This window comes from Thalassophryne amazonica, chromosome 12, assembly GCF_902500255.1.
Source record: "Thalassophryne amazonica chromosome 12, fThaAma1.1, whole genome shotgun sequence".
NCBI classification, from domain to species: Eukaryota; Metazoa; Chordata; class Actinopteri; order Batrachoidiformes; family Batrachoididae; genus Thalassophryne; species Thalassophryne amazonica.
The window spans coordinates 34,111,860-34,135,189 of record NC_047114.1 but is presented as its reverse complement, the minus strand read 5'-3'; the positions used below and the strand labels follow the sequence as shown (position 1 = coordinate 34,135,189).

At 41.5% G+C, this 23,330-nt stretch overlaps 1 protein-coding gene across 1 annotated transcript; it reads left to right on the top strand.

The window, feature by feature from the left end:
- The first annotated feature begins 10,311 nt into the window (after nt 1–10,311).
- LOC117522041 (calcium-activated potassium channel subunit beta-3) lies at nt 10,312–20,874 on the top strand. Its single transcript, XM_034183410.1, has 4 exons — nt 10,312–10,524; nt 13,739–13,948; nt 18,614–18,788; nt 20,498–20,874. Exons 1-4 carry the CDS (start codon nt 10,439–10,441, stop codon nt 20,864–20,866), a joined length of 840 nt encoding a protein of 279 aa, XP_034039301.1. The 5' UTR covers nt 10,312–10,438; the 3' UTR covers nt 20,867–20,874.
- Nucleotides 20,875–23,330: the final 2,456 nt, after the last annotated feature.

Here is a 23,330-nt window from a genome sequence, read left to right as displayed (position 1 = left end):
TGAAGTATTTTGTGGATAACTGCGAATAATAAAAAGGCCTGACATTGACAATTTATAAAGTCTACAGTATGCAGCATTTGCATGAAGATGTAAATTTTTTTCAGTTGTTTAGTGAATGAAGTGTCAACTTTCCATTTTGAAAATTGTGTGAAACAATAAAAATCCAACTTCACAGGTTTAAAAAGGCAGGCAGAAAAAGAAAGAATGTCACCAAATTCCCACAGGACGGCCATAACAGGCAGTCTGCTATGTGGCTGCTAAAAGGCGTGACGGCTGCTATCTCCTGAAGGATGATAACTATGCTTTTAAGTTAGAGAAAAGATCAAACAGGACTCTTGTGGCTGATTTCATTAGGCAGGATGACACGGAAGACTTATTTCAGAACCCCTGCAAGTCCAAGTTCCTTGACTTTTTTATATCACGAAACTTATGAACAAAGCCAAACGATGTCTGTTGCAGCACAAGGATTTGCACCAAAAGCTGTGTCATCTATATGCAGATTCCCCCGTCTGCACACAGTTGAATTAAATGAATTTGTGGCACATAAGTATGTCTCTCTAGCTTCTCCCCTTCTTTTACCCAGGGGCATCACAGCAAATCTGCATATTGATTTGGCACACATTTTACACCAGATGTGCAAGATAATACTCCATGCACCCGTTTTTACCACATGTAATTATCGTTATGCTTGCAAATTGATGGTGAGCTTGCGTTTTCTTTGAAAACATGTTTATTAAGCATTAGTTGTCCTCCCAAGTGATTATTCTGAACCTAGAATGAAATTGTAAAACAGAAAGGTTTACTTATGGTAGGAACACACATTCTCAAAAAGGCACAACAAATACCACTGTACTCTTAAACAGGGCCGTTTCAAGGGATTTGAGGGCCCCAGGCAAAATGGACTTGGAGCACCCCCCTCCTGCGCACCTCATCATCCCGCCCCATCTGCCCAAAGCCTACATGAACCACAACACAACATTTAAGCTCACACTTTATATCAATAAAATATTTCTTTGACAGTGCATTTGAACATTTGCAAAAACCCCACTGCCATCCCATAATAACAACATATAAAGAGAGTGCAAATTGTGTTGTAACTAACAAATACAAACTATTTAAAAAAATGTGTACAGTAACTAAATCAAACATATATTAAAATGTTATTAAAATAAGTTATTAACATAAGTAATATTTAAATGTGAGCGGGTATAAGTTGGTAACCTAAGGGGGAGCAGATATCATAGATATTATGTTTGTATGTCTACATGAGGTCTTGGGTGTTATGCTCATAAGAGTCCAGCAGAGTGATGTGAGACCAAGAAGTTGTCTGAACGTGGTTCAGTAGATTACTTTTTGGGAAACTCAGTTCACAGTGGACATTAATCATTTATGAAGATGCAACACTGTTAATATAACACAGCCAGGCAGGTAGCTAAAAAACATATTTTGTTGACACGTAGGTCTAATTAATCCAGTTATCACTTATTGCTGTCCTGTTTTTTTTCCTTCCTCTTTCTTTCTTTTTTTCTTTTTTGGCTTCCTGACAGATAACTCCACTTCATGACTGCTGAGGTTTTATATTTTGCAGGTGTCCAAAGTCCCATTTGAACTAGTAGCTGTCAGGATGAGCTCCACCGCACAATTGCGCTCACCTCACCTGTCAAGTTGAGCTACATCATGTGGCTGACTCCTGTGGGAGGGATTCCCTTGAGGGGGATACTGATAACAGTGTTGCTGTACTTTCCTGCATTGACTGTCACAGAATTTAAAGGGGCACTCACACAGTTTGTCATTGCATAAAATTCATAATCAGTCATTGTCTGGGGGCCCTAGGCCTGGTCCAGGCCAGAGCAATTGATTGGTTTGCTTGCTTTGCTGCGACGGGCCTACTATATATATATATATATATATATATATATATATATATATATATATATATATATATATATATATACAGTGGGGTAAAAAAGTATTTAGTCAGCCCCTGACTGTGCAAGTTCTACAACTTAGGAAGATGAGAGAGGTCTGTATTTTTCAGCATAGGTACACTTCAACTGTGAGAGACAAAACGAGAAAAAAAAATCCAGGAAATCACATTGTAGGATTTTTAAAGAATTTGTTTGTAAATTATGGTGGAAAATAATATAAAACTAGGACTGCAAGCAGTCATATACGGGCCCTCGTTCCGCGCGACCGCCTACCCAGGCCAGTGGGTGCCCTTGTGACCACATGTGGGCATGTGCATGCAGGGGTAACCACTCATCACACAGTTAAAATTTTAAACGAATCACACAGTGCATCAAGGAGTTATGACATGTTGATTGTTCATCCATTAGGGGGCGCTCAGTGTACAAACAGAGGGGCTCGGTGTGTTCAGGGGCCAACCATCATCATACATGTGAAGTTTCAAGTCAATCAGGCAAAGCATGAAGGAGTTATCATGACTTGATGTTCTATGGCAAAGGGTCAAAATGGCGGCACCATAGCGGCCACACCCTTCAACATAGAGAAAAGCTTTCGATAACTTTTGTTCAGTATCATCTTTGGACGCTGTCAAAGAAATTTGAAAGTTTCAAGGGGGCGCTATTGAGGCATTTTGCCCCGCCCATGGGCGACGCCCCTATGAATTGTAAGAGGTTGTCATGCTCGACCTGTGTATCAATTTTCATGATGATGTGACAAAATTAAAGCCGTCAAAATGAAGAACGTAATTTCATGGCGAATGGGCAACATTCGGCACGCCGCCACACGGACGCCGTTACTCGTAACTTCACGGCGTTCATCGCCTACGTTCACCAATTTGTTCTGCATGTTTTAGAAGTGGAATGAACTTGATTGGGTTAAGTATGTGACATCAGGACCTCTTAAAGTAAAAATAGGACATTTCCCGCCACCACCGGGGGGCGCTATGGCGCAGATGGGAACTTAAGATATGTAGACGTTCAGGGCAGAGCCCTCATCATGTCCAGCAAGTTTGAAGGATCTACGATGAAGTATGTGGGCGTGACAGCCGTTCGAAGTGAAATGGCGTGCTCCGAAAAGCTCGCCAAAGTTTGACGACCCCTAGCAGCCACACCTTTTGACTTAATTAGAATCTTTGGATAACTTTTGATCACCATTGTGTTGTGATGATTTTGACCAAATTTGAAGACAATCGGATAAAATCCCTAGGAAAATTTGCTCAAAATCGAAACTTTAAATCAAAATGGCCGACTTCCTGTCGATATTTCACCATGACAGTAAGAGACTTTTTCGTGCGTCCTGGCATGGTAAATATGTGTACCGAATTTCGTGAGGCTACGACGAAAAAAGCCCAATGCGGAGGGGTTTTTGAAAATTTGTAGGGGGCGCTATTTCGTGATTTTTCTGCGACCATGTGCGACGCCCCCAAAATATCGAATTTCGGATCCGGCTGGACGACTTTGGAAAGTTTGGTGAGTTTTTGAGCATGGGAAGAGGCCGAAATTTCGATTTCAAGAGTGATAATAATAATAATAATAATAATAATAATAATAATAAACAGCGCAATTACAATAGGGTCCTCGTAGGACGTTGCCTACTCGGGCCCTAAAAATATTTGGTCAATAACAAAAATTCAACTCAATACTTTGTAGCATAATCTTTGTTGGCAATGACAGAGGTCAAACGTTTGCTGTAAGTCTTCACCAGGTTTGCACACACTGTAGCTGGTATTTTGGCCCATTCCTCCTTGCAGATCTCCTCTAGAGCAGTGATGTTTTGGGGCTGTTGCTGGGCAACTTGGACTTTCAACTCCCTCAACAAATTTTCTATGGCATTGAGGTCTGGAGACTGGCTTGGCCACTCCAGGACCTTGAAATGCTTTTTACGGAGCCACTCCTTTGTTGCCCGAGCGGTGTGTTTGGGATCATTGTCTTGCTGGAAGACCCAGCCACGTTACATCTTCAATGCATCACTGATGGACGGAGGTTTGGACTTAAAATCTCACGATACAGGGGCCCGTTCATTCTTCCCCTAACACAGATCAGTCGTCCTGTCCCCTTTGCAGAAAAACAGCCCCAAAACATGATGTTTCCACCCCCATGCTTCACAGTAGATATGGTGTTCTTGGAATGCAACTCAACATTTGTCTTCCTCCAAACATGACTAGTTGAGTTTTTACTAAAAAGTTCTATTTTGGTTTCATCTGACCCCATGATATTCTCCCAGTCCTCTTCTGGATCATCCATATGCTCTCTGGCAAACTTCAGACGGGTATGGACATGTACTGGCTTAAGCAGGGGGACACGCCTGGCACTGCAGGATTTGAGTCCCTCTCTACATAGTGTGTAGCCTTTGTTACTTTGGTTCCAGCTCTCTGCAGGTCATTCATCAGGTCCCTCCATGTAGTTCTGGGATTTTTGTTCACCGTTCTCATGATCATTTTGACCCCAATTGATGACATCTTACGTGGAGCCCCAAATCGACGGAGATTATCACTGGTCTTGTTTGTCTTCCATTTTCTTACAAATTGCTCCCACAGTTGATTTATTCACACCAACTTGCTTGACTGTTGTAGATTCACTCTTCCCAGCCTGGTGCGCATCTACAATGTTCTTCCTGGTGTTCTTCAACTGCTCTTTGGTCTTGGCCATGGTTGAGTTTGGACAGGTGTCAGGTGTCAGGTGTCTTTTATACAGATATCGAGTTCCAACAGGTGCCATTAATACAGGTAACAGGTGGAGGACAGAAGAGCTTCTTAAAGAAGAAGCTATAGGTCTGTGAGAGCCAGAAATCTTGCTTGTTTGTGGGTGACCAAATATTTATTTTCCACCATAATTTACAAATAAATTATTTTAAAATCCTACAATGTGATTTTCTGGATTTAATTTTTTTTTTCTCATTTTGTCTCTCATAGTTGAAGTGTACCTATGTTGAAAATTACTGACCTCTCTCATCTTCCTAAGAACTTGCACAATCAGGGGCTGACTAAATACTTTTTTACCCCACTGTAGGCCCTGATCAAGTTTATTTGCCCAAGTCCTGCTCCTAGTCATTTAATATTGAATATCAACTGATACTGAGTCCCAAACTGTGTGTGTGTGTGTGTGTGTGTGTGTGTGTGAAAGTAAAATATACGAATACAAGATTGTATCTCTCAAAGTCCTTCGATAATTATTGAGTTTGCCTTATATACTCTATACTAATTGATGTTTTTGTCTGTTGTGCATTCATTGTTCCATGCATAATTATCCTGCACATTGGTGAAGCAGTAAAACAGGGTATTGTTTTCACTGGTGTGTGTGAAGGTTATGGGAAACATGGTCCAAAAACACCTTTTTTGATAGCTCTCAACAACCAAGAACCAAAGATGGATGATCTAAAGCATATAGTGGTCATTACTTGTGCAACCCATCATTTTGACCTTGATATTTTTATTTAATTCATATAAGGTTGAAGAGATTTGTTTTCAGTTTTAGTTTGAAGAGGATAATTTTAGAATTGCAATCACTTAAATATAGAGAAGCCTGAAATACTTTTTTTTTTCACTAAAATGGCATAAAGAAATTAAAACGTATAAAAGCAGAAGGGGGTGAATACTGTTCTCTCGCTGGTCTACATCACATTCATGCACAAGACTGAGGAATAATGGTGCCCTACACAAGGTTTTATTTAAGAGAAATTATTTTTTAATTTTATGATAATGAAAAGCAAAAATCAAATAATAATAATAATAATAACAGTATCAGGTTTTCTATTAATTACCAATATGTAGCCCTAAAAAACTTTGTTTGACGATGATAAAGTCACTTTCAGTGACACTACAATTTTTAATTTACAAGATGTTCACCAACAAAGTGATGGTTTCTTTTATTCTGAAGGAGCTGTCATGGAAACAAAAGAGCTTTCAGGGAAACTGCTCCCTACTTTGTGATAAAAACATAATTTATTTATTAATATGTAAAGTCACCTCTATTTAATGAGTAGTAATAAAATGTAAAGACTCTTATTTCATGTTTTAATAGAATTTATTATGCAAATGCTCCACAGAGACTCAAATAAACAGCGTGTCAGACCACCTGAAACATTACTTCACCCAGCGGTAGTCTTGCAACATTTTATTTTTCTCTTTCTACTAGTTTTATTGAAGGAGTACTTTATGTTTGTTTGTTTGTTTGTTTGTTTTTCACTCTGGTGAAGGAAGTTTTGTTACTTATTTGTAATGTTCATATTTCCTGCCCTAAATTTTCTTTCAACTTATGGTCATTTCTTTTTAAGAATATTTTGTTTTTTGAATTGTGTTTGTTTCTAATCCTTAAAAGAAGGGGATCGGAAAGTGTGTTCCAGTTATAGAGGAATCACACTTCTCAGCCTCCATGGGAAACACTATGGCAGGGTACTAGAGAGGAGACATAGACCGTTAGTCAAAACATATTCCAGAGGAACAATGCATGTCCCGTCCTGGTCATGGAAAGGTAGATCAGCTCTTTACCTTCGCAAGGATATTAAAAGGGTCTTGCAAGTATGACCAACCAGTGGACTTGGAAAAAAGATGTAGCAATGGGTCCCTTGAGGTGTCCTGTGGAGGATGCTGCGGGAATATGGGGTACCAGAACCACTGAAACATGTGATCTGGTCTCTGTATGACCAAAGTAGTAGATGTGTCCACCTTCTTGGCATTACATTGGACTTGTTCCTGGTGGGTGTTGTCTCTGCCAAGGCTGACCCTTGTTGCCAATCTTGTATGTGATGGTCATGGACAGGATTTCAATTACAGAACAGAAGGTGTCCAGTGTGGTGACATCAGAGTTGCATCTCTGCTTTATGTGGATGATGTGGTTCTGTTGGCTTCATCATGCAGTGACCTCCAATGCACACTGAGCCAGTTTGAGGCAGAGTATGAAGCAACTGAGATGAAGTGGATTGCCTCCTCTGGGTCAGGGGAGAGTTATTGCCTCAGGTGGAGGAGTTTAAGTATCTTGGGGTATTGTTCATGAGTGAAGGTAAGTTGGAGATAGACAGATTGGGGTTGGGGCGGCAACTGATGGTTTATGGATGCTGTACTGGACTGTTGTGGTCATGGGGGTAGAATTGGGTATGGATGGTATGGATGTCACGTGTCCATGCCAATATCAAACGACAGCCAAATGTCCATACCAACTTATGGTGAAGAAACTACTGAGCCAGAAGGCAAGACTCTCAATTTACGGTCCGATCCTCACCTATGATTGTGAACTTTGGGTAATGGCCACAAGAAAGGCCTATTGACTACCACGTGCACAGTGACTCCTACTCACGTTTCCCTATTGAGTTTTGTGTCTCTTTTACCCACAGTTCCCTGCCACCATTCAGCTCCGCTGGTTCTACCTGGCCCCAGCTTCTACATCCGTGGCTTGCTCTCAGATGATCGATGTCTCCTCCTCCTGTGCCTCCATGACCGCTTGTGCAATCCTTATTCACCATCAGGTAAATAAACTCTTTTGTCATCTTAACCTGCTCCCTACTCATTGAGTCTATCTAAATTAAAAATTGAGTCTATCTCAGTGGGTTCCGAACCAGACTGATGGTGGTTGGCATGTAATCTTGTCAGGCTACAACCAGAAGTACATTTCCAACTTTAATTTTAGTCATTTTAAATTTTAAGAGTTGTGGTCAGTGTTCGAAGATGTACTAAAGTGACCATTTCACTATTGAAAAGGTGTTTCTAAAAACATCTGTGGTGAATAAGACATTCAAATCAGGCTGAAAAGTGAAAGTAGATGTTGATTAAATGTTCACAGTTAGACTACTTTTAACAAGGATTTTTACATAATAAATACAGATGTGGTTTTATATTTAGGCACAAGTGTTGAGGATTTTTTTAAAAACTACTACTGAAAATATATTGAAAATGTAATTTTATTTATTTTTTATGTGAACATTTATTGAACCTGTTTTACGTGTCCTTTCAACAGAAAAATGCTTGTCGGGTCTGCTCGCTCCACTGGCACCACATATTTTAAAGTAAACACGAGGGAAGAAGCACTGAATTAATGACATACAGTAGTGTTCAGAATAATAGTAGTGCTATGTGACTAAAAAGATTAATCCAGGTTTTGAGTAAATTTCTTATTGTTACATGGGAAACAAGGTACCTCCCTGCCAAAGTAGCCTGTGGCAGCATGTAAAGAGGGAAGTGAGCCTCTGTGGACTGATGAGGAAATACTGCCAAAAAGTCTTGTAGACATTTATATGGATGAAAACACTAGTGACTCTGATGAAGATATTGACCAGGCACAAGAAGAGGCATATGATGACTTTGAAGATCTTTATGATTAATGTAGTTTTGCCCAAGTCGTGCTTTTATTCATATGTGTAACTACTGTATAATAATTATGTTCTATTTTTATAGTTACCATAGCATTTTGTTCAGTAACCTTTTATGCAGCTGTATTCACTTTAATTGTGGGCAGCATAGTGTTTAGAGTAAGAGATGCAAACACAATGCTCTATTGTCAGGATGTAAAACATCTGATATTGCTTACACAGAACCTCTGTCTATTAAAAGCTATTGTCAATATAATAAATAATCTGTATTTACATGGCAGCCATATTTAATTTGTTGATAAATGCTTTTCATTTGAATGGTTTTGTCATTTATAAAGTGATCAGAACAGCAGTAATAAAAAGTTTATACCAGAATTCACCTAAATAGGCTTATTTGTGATATGATAATAGTTTACTGTAAAAACCAGAATGGGGGTGTGGTTTGCATATTGGCTGTAAATGTGTCAAAATACATCACAGGAAAGTCATTGATGGCTTAAATTGTTCCCAAGACATTGTACTCAAGACCTAAAGTCAATAAAATCCCAAATTGTAGGTACAAGTAGCTGCCAAAAAACTTTTGGATTATATTTTTGTCAAAACTGCAACTATAAGTTAACGAATAGACAGTATTTTGTAAAACAGCTACTGTGTCTTAAGTAGATAAGATTTTTTAATTTAGTTTGTTGTTTTGTACATCCAAAAGGTGTCCACATAGAGGCAAATCAACATTTTTTTCCTGCTGTTAACAATAAAGGTATGAGGAAGCTACAATGTCAGGTTTAAAAAACACACATTTTTAGGTAATCTCTTGAGGGTTACTCTAGAATTTCTATCAGAAGGGTGGTTGCATCCCAAAATTTTCACTGTTAACATCTTTAGACTTCTTTTATATACCCTAGAGCATCAAAAAACACCAATGGCAATGAATCCTGGGGGGGGGGGTGCACGGTAACCCACCCTAGCCCATGGACTACTTGGTCTTGTTGGATTTGTGAGAATCTACTGAATCTACTGGTACCTTGTTTCCCATGTAACAATAAGAAATATACTCAAAACCTGGATTAATCTTTTTAGTCACATAGCACAACTATTATTCTGAACACTACTGTAAGTTTTATTTATTATACTGATCAATCAAAAAATGCTTTGCTTCAATGAACTTCTGACTGTACTCGTGATTCAAATATGTGAAAGTTTGATGGCCCTTTAAAAAATGGAACACAGATAATAATAAGCAGTCGTCGTGAGACCAGAGGATCCTTGGTTCAAACCCCCATCTGGCTGGAAAATCACTAAGGGCCCTTGGGTGAGGCCCTTAATCCCCAAGTTGCTCACCGTGTATAGTGAGAACCTTGCATGGCAGCACCCTGGCACCGGTGTGTGAATGGGTGAATGTGAGGCATCAATGTAAAGCACCTTGAGCTTTTGATATAGACGGAAAAGCACTATATAAATGGTAAAAGGAGGCCATCCTCCAAACCTGAGTGACCATGCATGCCACAAATACATCATGCCAAAATACAAAAGCCACAAATACATCATGACAACTAGAAAAGCTGTTGATTCATGAGTGCTAAAAATGTTTTTATCTCAACTCCGAGGAAAATGTATCTTTTCAATCCACCTTAAACCTTTTATCAACAGATTTGTCAGTGAAATAAGAAGAGTTAGTTGTCTGTTTACTTTTGATCCCTTGTTGTAATTCATGTACTGTTTACCTGATTTGAATGTAGGTGCCTTCAAATTAAGGCTGCACTCCAACCTCATTGTTTGCTTTTTTATTATTATTATTATTATAAATAAAACTTTTGCGGTTCTAAACGTACAAACTGACATCAAAGCAGGAGGTGCAGACTCACCTGAGACGCCTGGACAAAATGATGCATATAGCCGTGTCACACAGGCCCACAGAGGACCTATTAGCATCCTACCTGAGGCGGTTTCTATAGAAACACGCGTGAGGGTGGAAGGTGTTTTGCACTCACCTTTGAGCTTTGGCAAACAACACCCAGTTCCCAAGCAAACCAACTGCGATCCAGCCCATCATCCTGCACTCTGCTGGAGATCAGAGGCGATCAGAATATGCCCTTAAACTACCCATATTTGACATTGAAAGTGAGTAGAACCCGTTAGGCTGCTGCCGTGGGATCGGACTGAGTTAGGAGTGAGCATGTCTTTGAGCACAGCTTCTCCCCGGAAGTCATTCAGTGTCCCTGTTAACATCAACCTGCAGGGCGCTCGCAGGTGGCAAACACGGTAAGAAGATGATCGATCTGGCATCTGATTTCTGAATCAAGGGTTGGGGGAATTAGGATGAAGGCGAGCAAGAAGTTGACTGTGTCATAAGGAGAAGAACACACAGATCAAGTTCCAACATGCCAGTTTGCTTTGTCTCTGTGGACATGTTGCCTTTATCTTTCTTTTTCTTGCAAGGGTCACTCACCGACATTATTTAATTCTGATCTTTGATCCTGATTGCTGACCTTTAATCTTGATTGCTGAATGTTTTGATCCTGTAGTCATGATTTAAGGAATCAAGATCTCGGAGTAGATTATGACTTTTGATCCAAATTGCTGAACTTTCAGTCAGGTCCATAAGTATTTGGATACAGATGCAGTTTCTGTAGTCTTGCCTTTATACACCACCACAGTCAAACTAGGGATGTCACAAGTACCTAGTTGATGCCAAAATTCTGAAAACATCACAGTAGTAGTTTTTCTACTGTCAGAAGTATGTTCTGTACCAAGGACGCAGTTTTTCACATTTGCCATTAAACTCCAAACAAGGAGAAACTGCTCCACTTGGACTTGTTAACAGTGACTAGGTACAGGTCTTTCTGTTTAAAGGATTGAAGAGTAACAGCTGATTCACAGAAGGTTTTCGCAAACAAGCCATCATGCATTTCAGATCACAGAAAACCTCAAATTTACTGAAGCACCAAGAGGACAGATCCAGAACTCTTGAGGATGAGCGAGATTCAGTTCATGTTAACAATATGGTATTCCATTATCAATGTAGGCTAACGTAACAACAGTTTCATAACTTTCAGTACCATCCTGGCGGTTCTACCATTAAGACTCAGAAAACTAGAAACAGTTAAACATTTACAAATGAGATTTTACAAATGAGAAGACAGTCTTTGGGGGTGGTCCCAATCCTGACAGCATCAAGGTATGTTGAACTTGAATCCTGCCCTGGGAAGACGGCAGGGGAGGTGCCTACCACCGCATCAGATAGGGATCAACTGGTGGTGGATGGGCAGAGGAGGACGGAGTCCCAGCCAACAATCCAGGAGTGAGATAGGAACCAACTGGTGGCAGTGGGGTGGAGGAGGTAGAGTCTCTTGGTCAGCAACTGTAAGCAGGAGAGAGGTGAGTCCAAATTGACATCTTTAAATGACTTAGACTTGTCCTATTGGTTGAGTTTGATCACTAATTTGTGTGCCAGCTGCTTATTACAAATCTGAGTCTTCCTGGTAGAACTTGTGCTGCATGTACTACATTTCTGTGTCCTGTCATCAAACTACAATATTTGCACATTAAATAAATGCATCCAGTCTGCAGTTGCACATCAAACCTGAACAAATCTGGCAGCACAGCATTGACTTGAATGGCCGAACAACATTTAAAGCTTGCATTTGCTGAGCCTGACAGCATCATGACGTCACCAGAAGACTCAGGGACAGCCAGCATCGACTTAACATTATTGTGGGGAATATAAATAAAAGCTGGCCAAAGAAAATAGTTAGAGTGGTGCTAGATGAAGTCTCATACTAACATCTTCTTCTACTGGTTGATCCTTTAGACGTGGCACCACTAGATTACTGGTCAAATAATTTGTAATGCAATACTATAATATTAAAACTCATTACCCGATGGACAAAATATGGCTATCGGGCATTGTGAAGGCTTTGCGTCCATCTGTCCATCTGTTTGTGCTCAGCATAAGTCCAGTCCTATTACTGCCAGGGTCTTCAAATGCACAGGGAGCATTCTTGGGACACAGACACTGGACAAGTTCAAACATGGCTAACACTGACCTATTTTAAGAGGCCAAAAGGTCACATTTTGTTTCCTATTTTTATGCTCATATGGCCGAGGGTATTTTAGCATTGCGTTATATTTTTTTCTTTTACTTTCTCCAACAATTAGTGTTATAATCATTATTGATGAGATATATAGAATAACTCCAGATCAACTGTCATTTAGTTTAATTTACTGCTGTAAATTTTTTTTTATGTCTGAATCATACAATGTTTTATTGTATTTTTTAAAAACTACAGCATTCATGAATGAGTAATTAAAGTTTAAAACAATGGATATTTCTGCAGTCTAAACACCACTATTTGACCTATTTTTATCAAATTACTGTCCTCAGAATAGCCTGTACAGGGATTCTTGTGGAAAAGATCAAGGCAATTGGAGTCAAAGGTTAAAAGACTTGTTTATATATATATATATATATATATATATATATATATATATATATATATATATATATATATATATATATATATATATACTGGTCTTTTTGCTCATTTCTACCAAGCTTTGTACATCAGTGAAAGTCAGTCTTGAATTTGTCCTTAAAGTATCTGGACAAGCCAACATAATTTTCCATAAAGACTAAATCTTTCACAGCCAGTATTCTTTAGACACATCAGGGGATGAATACATGAACATTTCCAAATTCCAGGCCATGGCTTTAACTATATTTACATCCATATTAAGAGTACAAACAGCATGTTAGTGTGTGGTAAATCTGTCTGCAGCAGGCAGTTCGTAAGACCGAGCGACTGTGCTTGGAGACTAATGAGGGAAGCCACCAACACACCCATGACAACACTGAAGTAGCTAATGAATTCTGTGGCTGTGATTGCAGAAGCTGCACTCTAAAAAGTAATTTAGTGGCTTTGTATATATTACAGTAAGAGACAGCTATACTGACTTAATAAAATCTCTGAAACACATTCAATTGATTGTTTTGAGTTGGATATACGTACTAAATGAAATGCCTAAAAATTTAACAGTTAATTTATTATTTGAGTTTATTTCATTGAAATAAATTAGCATTTGCTTAACAAATTATATTTTTTGAAATATACTTAATTTGTTTGGTAAAGTTCATTCAGAATATTTGGAAAGTACTAATATACTGTACTTAATATACTTACTTGGATTTACCAAGATCATCAAGTATATTTAAATGATTTCACAGCTTTTTAATTTACTGTAAAAATGTTTCACCAAAAAATTGAGTAGAACACAGTAACAGTTTTTAGAGTGTGTGCTTCATGCAATTTATATCCATTTTTATCACCACTGATCAAATCGAGGCTCTTCTGGCAAATTAACTGCGACTGAAATTTTGTCATAAGCAACAACATGAAGGGTTCAAATCTTTGCTGAAATCAACTTTCTGATTGATTTTCTCATTACTGCCCTGGTTTATACTGTTTGTCTATGAGAGACCCAGAGAGCTCCTCCACCCAGTAGCAGTGCAGGAACAGGAGTGGACCAGGGGTGTGGATGGACGAGGAGGGCAGCGACTTCAAACCCAAATGCCAGTATCCAGCATTGGGGAGGACAGAGCCATCCTGCTGGGCTTCACCATGATGGCCTTTGCTGTGCTTATGTTCTTTGTGGTTGGCATCACTGTGGTCAAACCCTACATCAACAGGTCTGTTCATCTCAGTAGGGACATGAAAGTCCTTTATGCTTAATGTATGTTGCAATAATAGACACTGTCATATTTTCAAAGTTACAGATTTCATGTTCATGGCCAAAAGTTTGATTATTTATGGGAAAGGTCTTGCTTTATCAAAGACTGATTGATTTTCTTGAAAAAAAAAAAACTTTTTTTTTTCAGTTTAATCAAACAGTATCTTGGCTCCCCAAAATAATTTGAGGACAGAATCTGGTGTTATGGTGAAAACACCAAAGGCAGAGGTTAGGATTCATATGCAGGAAAAGAGACCGGAGTAGCAAAAATATAACAATTTATTAGTAAGTAAATAAAGAACAGAATTGAATGCACAGATGAACCAAGAATTGGAGGAGGGAGAGACGAGCCAGGGTACTGCAGAGAGTGTTCACTTCCAACAAGGTAAAAAGAGCTGAGCCAGAGCAGGACCAGGTGGCTGACCAGGCTGATTGAGTCCAAAATCTGAAAACACAGGAGAACAGGGTCAGAAGGCAAAAATCATGGAACACCAGAAGTTAAAGATACAGAGCTGAGGCCAGAATACCCCAAAGGCAACTGAGTTTCCGGTGTCTGAGTGAGTGAAGCGTAGAGGTATAAATACAGGTGTGGATGATTGCAGACAGGTGAGTCCAATCAGCTCCATGAGTCAGCCAGAAAGAGACAGGAAGGGAGGGGGAGTGAAGCAGCAGCACAACAGTACCCCCCCCCCACTGAACAGAAGCCCCTCGGCTAAATTCCAGGCAGGCCAGGTTGTCTTTGTTTTTTGGACGGTTTAATTTTTCTCTCACCTACAGACCCGGCTCTAAGAACACCAAACCTGATGCCCTCTCTCGGCAATACACCCCCCTTGACAGTATAGCCCGGGGTCTATTGGTGAGCGTTGTCTTTTGGCCGAACCGGACATTCACGAATTATGTGCCCCTGAATACCGCAGTATAAACACTCCCCGGTCGACAGCCACTGAGCACGCTCCTCTGGAGTTAACTGAGCCCTGCCGAGCTGCATTGGCTCCTCGGCAGGGGTCGCTGCAGGCACGGGGAGTGTGCTCCCAGAGGTGCGTGAAGAAGAAGGAATGGGGTCTGCACCCGGAAGGAAACGAGAGGAAGACGCTCGCTCGACTCTTCGGCTTCTCTCCCGCCGTCTTTCCCTCAACCTATTGTCAATCTTAAGTGCCAGAGAAATAAGTTGATCCAGGGAAGTGGGTGGATCACGGACCGCCAGTTCATCCTTAAGCGTCTCAGACAGGCCGTTTACAAACGCGCTCTGAAGCGCAGCGGCATTCCAGCCGGACTCTGCAGCAAGAATACGGAATTCGATGGAATAAGCCGCCACGCTATGGGCGTCCTGCCTGATAGATAATAACCGCTGGGAGGTCGCTTGCTCCCACATCGGGTGATCGAACACCGTCCGGAATTCCTGTTTAAATGTTCGATAAGAGGCAAGAACCGGAGACTGCTGCTCCCATAATGCTGTGGCCCAATCCAGGGCTTCGCCCCTAAGCAGATTTACAAGGAGGCTCTTTTATTGGCATCAGAAGAATACATTGACGGGCGCTGGGAAAATACTAAAGAACACTGGAGTAAAAAGGAAGCACATTTGTCTACTGCTCCAGCATATGGTTCGGGGTGGCAGATAAATGGTTCTTGAGATGGAGAAGCTGAAGCTGCTGGGGGTACAGAGGCTAATGATGAAGCTAACTGAGCTGCTGTAACTGAGGAGGATGTGGGAATAGCTGATAGTCTATCATTAAGCGCAGTGAGCTGAGTGCAGAGTTTAGAAACCTGAGAGGCTAAAGCCTGTTGTTGGTCAGAGAGAGCAGCTAGCTATTGTTGTTGGCTAAGGAGTGCTCCCTGCGAGCCGAGGGCCTGGCGGATCTGGTCTTCTCCAGCCGAGTCCATGTTGTGGCCGGAAACTCCTGTTATGGTGAAAATACCAAAGGCAGAGGTTAGGACTCGTATGCAGGAAAAGAGACCGGAGTAGCAAAAATATAACAATTTATTAGTAAGTAAATAAAGAACAGAATTGAATGCGCAGATGAACCAAGCACTGGAGGAGGGAGAGACGAGCCAGGGTACTGCAGAGAGGGTTCACTTCCAATGAGGTAAAAAGAGCTGAGCCAGAGCAGGACCAGGTGGCTGACCAGGCTGATTGAGTCCAAAATCTGAAAACACAGGAGAACAGGGTCAGAAGGCAAAAATCATGGAACACCAGACGTTAAAGGAACAGAGCTGAGGCCAGAATACCCCAAAGGCAACTGAGCTTCCGGCGTCTGAGTGAGTGAAGAGTAGAGGTATAAATACAGGTGTGGATGATTGCAGACAGGTGAGTCCAATCAGCTCCATGAGTCAGCCAGAAAAGAGACAGGAAGGGAGGGGGAGTGAAGCAGCAGAACTTCCCTGGTTACTCAGATGTAGTAAAGGGTGGTTTAGTTGTGGTCAAAATTCATAACTGGCACGTCGTCATTTTCAGTAAAAATGTTTCAATCAAAACTTGGGGTCTTTGAATAATTTAAGACCAACATCTGTTCTCTAGCTTCAGTTGTAGCCACTCAACCAATGTGGGTGAATTGTGTTGTTTTTGGCTATTACCATGGCAACCAAGTATGTTGAGTCGGGTTAAAGGTATAGTGCCACTGTTTTTTTTTTTAAGAATTAGGACATGAAAAGAATTTTCTTTGGCATCACTATTATTTCATTCCTTAGCATTTAGATATGGTATTAATAATATGATATTACCAATATGCTCAAAATTCATGCTGTCTGGAAACAATTTAGAATTTCAACCCCTGAGGGGAAGAAAGTCAAGGGCTCAGATGCTATGACCAACATTTGGTAGATTTGAAAGTGATTTACAAGACATCTTATTGATGATAACATAAAGGCCCCTTCATACATTATACAACGTTGGGTGAAAGACGCAGAAACTGGAAGAAAATCTCCGAACCAAAAACAAAATGGGGAACCGCAAAACATTCCACCTACTGTCGGGAAGACATGGTCGGACAGGGGTACACGATACCGCTGTGACAGTTTTGTGCACTCTCGTGTTGGCACACATGAACACAGTGCGAGCACGTGGAAAGTCACACACACCAGCGGAGCAAAAAATTTAGAAATCCCGACAATTTCTAATTAGGGAATAACCCTGTTGTGTCCAATGATTTGTGGATGCTGTAAAATCATGCTGGATTTTACGGTCGCAAATTGAGTTTTATCGGTGACACTCTGACGGAGCTTTTAAAACGGCTCCGCTAACGCGTATCCAGTGCGCAGTGATCTGCTGGTGACCAAGTTGCAAATGTGATATGTGTTTTAACTATGACAATGTGAGAAAATCCCACAGTGACACACGCTTTGCGGTGATTTTCAGCATGGCATGGTATTCACCAGCACTGTGGTGCACTGACGCGGCAGTCAGCTGAAGCGGTATGTGTTTTAATTTATTCCCATGTAAGGACAGCAAGTTGACATCTGCGCTTCATGATGAAATTATGCAAGGTCATATTCTATAAGCCACTACAGGTGTTCTCAGCATGTGATGAGGGTGTGAGCGCCCATCCTCACATGTGCATTGCTTGTTTACCAGCTGAGTTGCAGTACACAGCGGTCAACTGTTCCAGCAGCGCACTGCGCTGGACAGCAACCGGACTCCGGAACCCTCAGCCACAACTGACAATGTTGGATTCATAGTGTGTGTGTGTGTGTGGAGGGATTACGACGATGATGACCACACTCCACAAGCCATGTATGTTTGGGTGAGGGGGGCGACAATTACGACACATCCATGTGTTGCTAGGTTACGCCACAATCGTGCTGCACTTAGACAATTTTCACAGACAGCTTGAATGTGGTCAGCTATTCTCTACTCTCGTGCTGGGAGCACGAATAGCACCGCCTTTTCTAAGTGTCCAGGGAGAGGTGTTGGATGTTTGTGTGTGACACCTGGAATTTGGCCGACACCTGCAGAGAGGGGGCTCAAATGGGCACTCATATGGCACTCGCTGTCTTTCAGCCGCTTATGTGCGCAAATGGTTGTGGCGACAGCTGTACAAGGAGTTTGAGGCGGCTCTGATTTTTCACGAGTGGCATGCGATTCCTCCTTTGTGCGCCAGTTGGCTTCAATCTTCTCATGTGTGAAGGCGCCCTAAGACGGGTCACACTTAATCTCAAAACCTCACACATGCACTTCTGAAGGAAAAGACAATATTTACAACAGAATTTCCCCCTAGATAAATATGTCCTTTTTATTAAAATTAACTTTAATTTTGCAACATGTTACAAAAACTAAACCAACATTATGATGCTTGGATTTCGGTAGAAACTAAATTTTCTCTGTTTTGTGAAATTTGAAAAGCCCTATAGCTTTAACTGACCTAAACAATTCCATTTGGTTACCATGATCTGGATGATGAGAATCTCTACACATACCATTAATTTCCATAAGAGCTGATTAATAATATGAGTGTCTTCAAAAATATTTTGACACCTGCATTTCAACTGTGTGACTGCTCTTCTGGAGTTAAGGCGTGGCATGCACACAAACATGCATACGCGTATTTTAGGGTTAATATGAGAATATTGCAGTGTGTTATTACAAATGCTACACCAGGAACCAGGTGTGTTTGTGTGCGCTGACTTTCAGTAACTGGGAGGAGGAAGGCGGCTGTGTGCTGCTGCAGACTGACATGCAGGACGAGTGGGTGGACTGCAGAGGAGTGAGCACCGTGCCGTGCCTCAGGGTGAAAGTGAACGTCACAGGCTCAGAGCAGACGGCTTTTCTCCACTTTGATGAGGAGTCTGTTCTCCTCACTCCTGAGGTGAGGAATGACACCAGAGAAGTCCGGTCCAAGAAGTTTGAGTCCTGCAGGTCATAGGTCTCACCATGCAAAGTCACACACTTAACTACTGTAGATACCAAGCGTCCAGAAGAAGGCCTTGTTCCTTCCTGTTCCAAAAGTGATGCTTCTCAGAATCGTAGTCTAATCGGTTTGCTTTTATATGTGGGAGAGCAGACAGACAGACCACAAAAAAAAAAAAAAAAACTGCACTTCAGGAGTTTATTCCATCGTAAACCTTTTAAAAGTCCCCTCAAGACTGTATGGCTGTGAAAATAAATATTTTTTTTCTTCTTTTCCTTTCAGTCTGGTAGCCAGGTCTCCTCTGCTGCCTAATCTCTCTACTTTTAAGATTAGGCTTAAAACTTTCCTTTTTGCTAAAGCTTATAGTTAGGGCTGGATCAGGTGACCCTGAACCATCCCTTAGTTATGCTGCTATAGACTTAGACTGCTGGGGGGTTCCCATGATGCACTGAGTGTTTCTTTCTCTTTTGCTCTGTATGCACCACTCTGCATTTAATCATTAGTGATTGATCTCTGCTCTCTTCCACAGCATGTCTTTTTACTGGTTCTCTCCCTCAGCCCCAACCAGTCCCAGCAGAAGACTGCCCCTCCCTGAGCCTGGTTCTGCTGGAGGTTTCTTCCTGTTAAAAGGGAGTTTTTCCTTCCCACTGTCGCTAAGTGCTTGCTCACAGGGGGTCGTTTTGACCGTTGGGGTTTTTACATAATTATTGTATGGCCTTGCCTTACAATATAAAGCGCCTTGGGGCAACTGTTTGTTGTGATTTGGCGCTATATAAATAAAATTGATTGATTGATTGAGAGGACTGAGTTCTATCTCTCATAACTGTCTGTCTGCTACAAAACATGTAACAGACAGGAACTAATATGTATGATTTCAAGCTTTACAAATGTTTTTAACTGTTAAGCTTTATTCACTATGCCAGCAAAAACTAAAAAACTAAATTTAGCGGAAGTTAACTGGTCCGCTGGTGGTTTTCAAAGTTAGCTGAAAAGCTAATCAGCAAACAAAAAAGTTAGTTTTGCTCATTAGCGGTTAGCAGATTAGCAGAACTGTGCCCAACACTGCCGGGGTGGGGGGTGGGGGGGTGTAGTGATCAGCATGTCCAACCATCTGTCCATCCATTTTCGCTTGTTCGCGCGATATCCCAACAACCAGTTGAACAGTTTCATTCACATTTAGCATAAGGTGTACTTGGGTGATCCCTGACACTTTGTATTACCGATTTGTGGGGACCACGGGGATATGTCATCTCCTGATGCCTCTTGTTGAAGCAGACACCCAAAAACATGCAGAACGAAATTTGCCTCGTAAGTCCTCTAAGCTTTGGCAGCCTTAGGATGTCCATATTCCTGAGAAATCTGAAATATTAGCATTGATGATTTGATACACAAACCAGAAGTCTTCCAAGGATTTCATGTACAATTTGCATTATGGGTACTGACATAACACTAAACACACGTGCTGCACATTGTCAAGATAGGGCCCCAGGTGTTTGCTGCTCTCACAAGTTTGAAACATTCTGCTCTTGTTGTGTAACACATGGAGGCTATGAAGTTTGTTTTCCCCCAAACAGACTGTAAACATGAATGAACAAATAACTTCACACCGATTGCAATCAGCGTTCTGTAACCAGATGGACATAACAGAATCACTTTTCCCCTCCCAGTGTTTCTACACACCCAAATGTCAGATGGAAAAGGCAGAACTGCAGCAAGAAGTCCTGATCGTGAAAAAGAACTTGGACTCTAAGCTGGGCAGCCGTGTGTCCTGCTTCACGGACCGCGAGAAGCACCCAGAGGACGCCATCCTGAGCAGGAAGTACACCCTGAAGATGACGCAGTCTGCCTTGCTGTGGCCCTGCCTGATGCTGGGCAGTGGAGCTCTGCTGGTGGGCCTGGTGAAGCTGACGCAGTGTCTCGCCTGTCTGTCTGCAGAGGTGTGCAGTGAGACCACAGGACTTAAACTCACCACCGTGCACGCGCACGGCAAATTGTACAAACTGCTCCGCACATCCAGCCTGCACTCCCCCTCCTAACTAACAACCCAACACCTGGCCAGTAATTATGAAGAAAAAAAAAAACATCAGTGGGCTTTACACTGTCCACAATCAACATCCTCCTGCATCTCTGCAAACGTCAGATCAACTGAACACCTGCCTGTACAGGACATGCTGGACGCTTTGTGGTTGATACCATCATATATACACTCAACAAAAATATAAACGCAACACTTTTGGTTTTGCTCCCATTTTGTATGAGATGAACTCAAAGATCTAAAACTTTTTCCACATACACAATATCACCATTTCCCTCAAATATTGTTCACAAACCAGTCTAAATCTGATAGTGAGCACTTCTCCTTTGCTGAGATAATCCATCCCACCTCACAGGTGTGCCATATCAAGATGCTGATTAGACACCATGATTAGTGCACAGGTGTGCCTTAGACTGCCCACAATAAAAGGCCACTCTGAAAGGTGCAGTTTTGTTTTATTGGGGGGGATACCAGTCAGTATCTGGTGTGACCACCATTCGCCTCATGCAGTGCAACACATCTCATTCGCATAGAGTTGATCAGGTTGTCAATTGTGGCCTGTGGAATGTTGGTCCACTCCTCTTCAATGGCTGTGCGAAGTTGCTGGATATTGGCAGGAACTGGTACACGCTGTCATATACGCCGGTCCAGAGCATCCCAAACATGCTCAATGGGTGACATGTCCGGTGAGTATGCCGGCCATGCAGGAACTGGGACATTTTCAGCTTCCAAGAATTGTGTACAGATCCTTGCAACATGGGGCCGTGCATTATCCTGCTGCAACATGAGGTGATGTTCTTGGATGTATGGCACAACAACTTTTGTTCCATGCAATATATCAGTTGTTTCTGGTTTTTGTTTTCATTCTTTGAACCAGGTCAAAGCCTTGATTAGAATGAAATCACCCCTCATGTAAATAATAGAATTAAAGAGTTTATTTAAAGAAGATATATGAAAGGGGGTATTAGTCATGTGTGTGTGTGTATATATATATATATATATATATATATATATATATATATATACAAAACCCCAATTCCATACCATAACCCCACTGACACCATGGGCCACTCGATCCACAACACTGACATCAGAAAACCGCTCACCCACACGACGCCACACACGCTGTCTGCCATCTGCCCTGGACAGTGTGAACTGGGATTCATCCGTGAAGAGAACACCTCTTCAACGTGCCAAACGCCAGCAAATGTGAACATTTGTCCACTCAAGTCGGTTACGACGACAAACTGGAGTCAGGTCGAGACCCCGATGAGGACGACGAGCATGCAGATGAGCTTCCCTGAGACGGTTTCTGACAGTTTGTGCAGAAATTCTTTGGTTATGCAAACCGATTGTTTCAGCAGCTGTCTGAGCGGCTGGTCTCAGACGATCTTGGAGGTGAACATGCTGGATGTGGAGGTCCTGGGCTGGTGTGGTTACACGTGGTCTGCGGTTGTGAGGCTGGTTGGATGTACTGCCAAATTCTCTGAAACGCCTTTGGAGACGGCTTATGGTAGAGAAATGAACATTCAATACACGAGCAACAGCTCTGGTTGACATTCCTGCTGTCAGCATGCCAATTGCACGCTCCCTCAAATCTTGCGACATCTGTGGCATTGTGCTGTGTGATAAAACTGCACCTTTCAGAGTGGCCTTTATTGTGGGCAGTCTAAGGCACACCTGTGCACTAATCATGGTGTCTAATCAGCATCTTGGTATGGCACACCTGTGAGATGGGATGGATTATCTCAGCAAAGGAGAAGTGCTCACTATCACAGATTTAGACTGGTTTGTGAACAATATTTGAGGGAAATGGTGATATTGTGTATGTGGAAAAAGTTTTAGATCTTTGAGTTCATCTCATACAAAATGGGAGCAAAACCAAAAGTGTTGCGTTTTAGTTCAGCTTGACCTTGACATTTGATCAATTTTGTCTAAAGCTGCACCTTTTTATCTTTGACTGTGCTTGCTGTGTTATGTTTAATGCTTAATCCAGATGGGTTCCAAAGTGTTAGGGATAATTACTTTGACTTTTCAAGGTCGCCTAAGGTTAAAGGTCATGTGACACATAGAAAGGGGAGACAGCAACAGCATATCTGTTACGGATCTGCATGTTTAATCAAAACTTGGGTCTCTGAATAATTTAAGACCAACATCTGTTCTCTAGCTTCAGTTCTAATCGATCTGTGGGTGAACTGTGTTGTTTTTGGCCATTACCGTGGTAACCAAGTAGGTTACACTTGTGCAAATGTTCTGTTTCAGAAGAACATGCACAGCCCACTTGACCACCACACTGTTAAATACTATTTATATAACACCTAAACAGAACATTGACATTGAATTGGATTGGTGCCATGTGGCATTGATTATTTGTCCCATTGTATAAAAAAAAAGTTCACTGTATGATTTTTAGTGTAATTTTTTGTTCAGTTTGGTTCCATTTACCATTCATTTTGATTCCATAT

Coding starts and splice junctions, on each gene's coding strand:
- LOC117522041 (XM_034183410.1), top strand. CDS start 10,439: ATGTCTTTGAGCACAGCTTCTCCCCGGAAGTCATTCAGTGTCCCTGTT. Junction 10,525..13,738: donor GCTCGCAGGTGGCAAACACG/GTAAGAAGATGA, acceptor TGTCTATGAGAG/ACCCAGAGAGCTCCTCCACC. Junction 13,949..18,613: donor GTCAAACCCTACATCAACAG/GTCTGTTCATCT, acceptor GCTGACTTTCAG/TAACTGGGAGGAGGAAGGCG.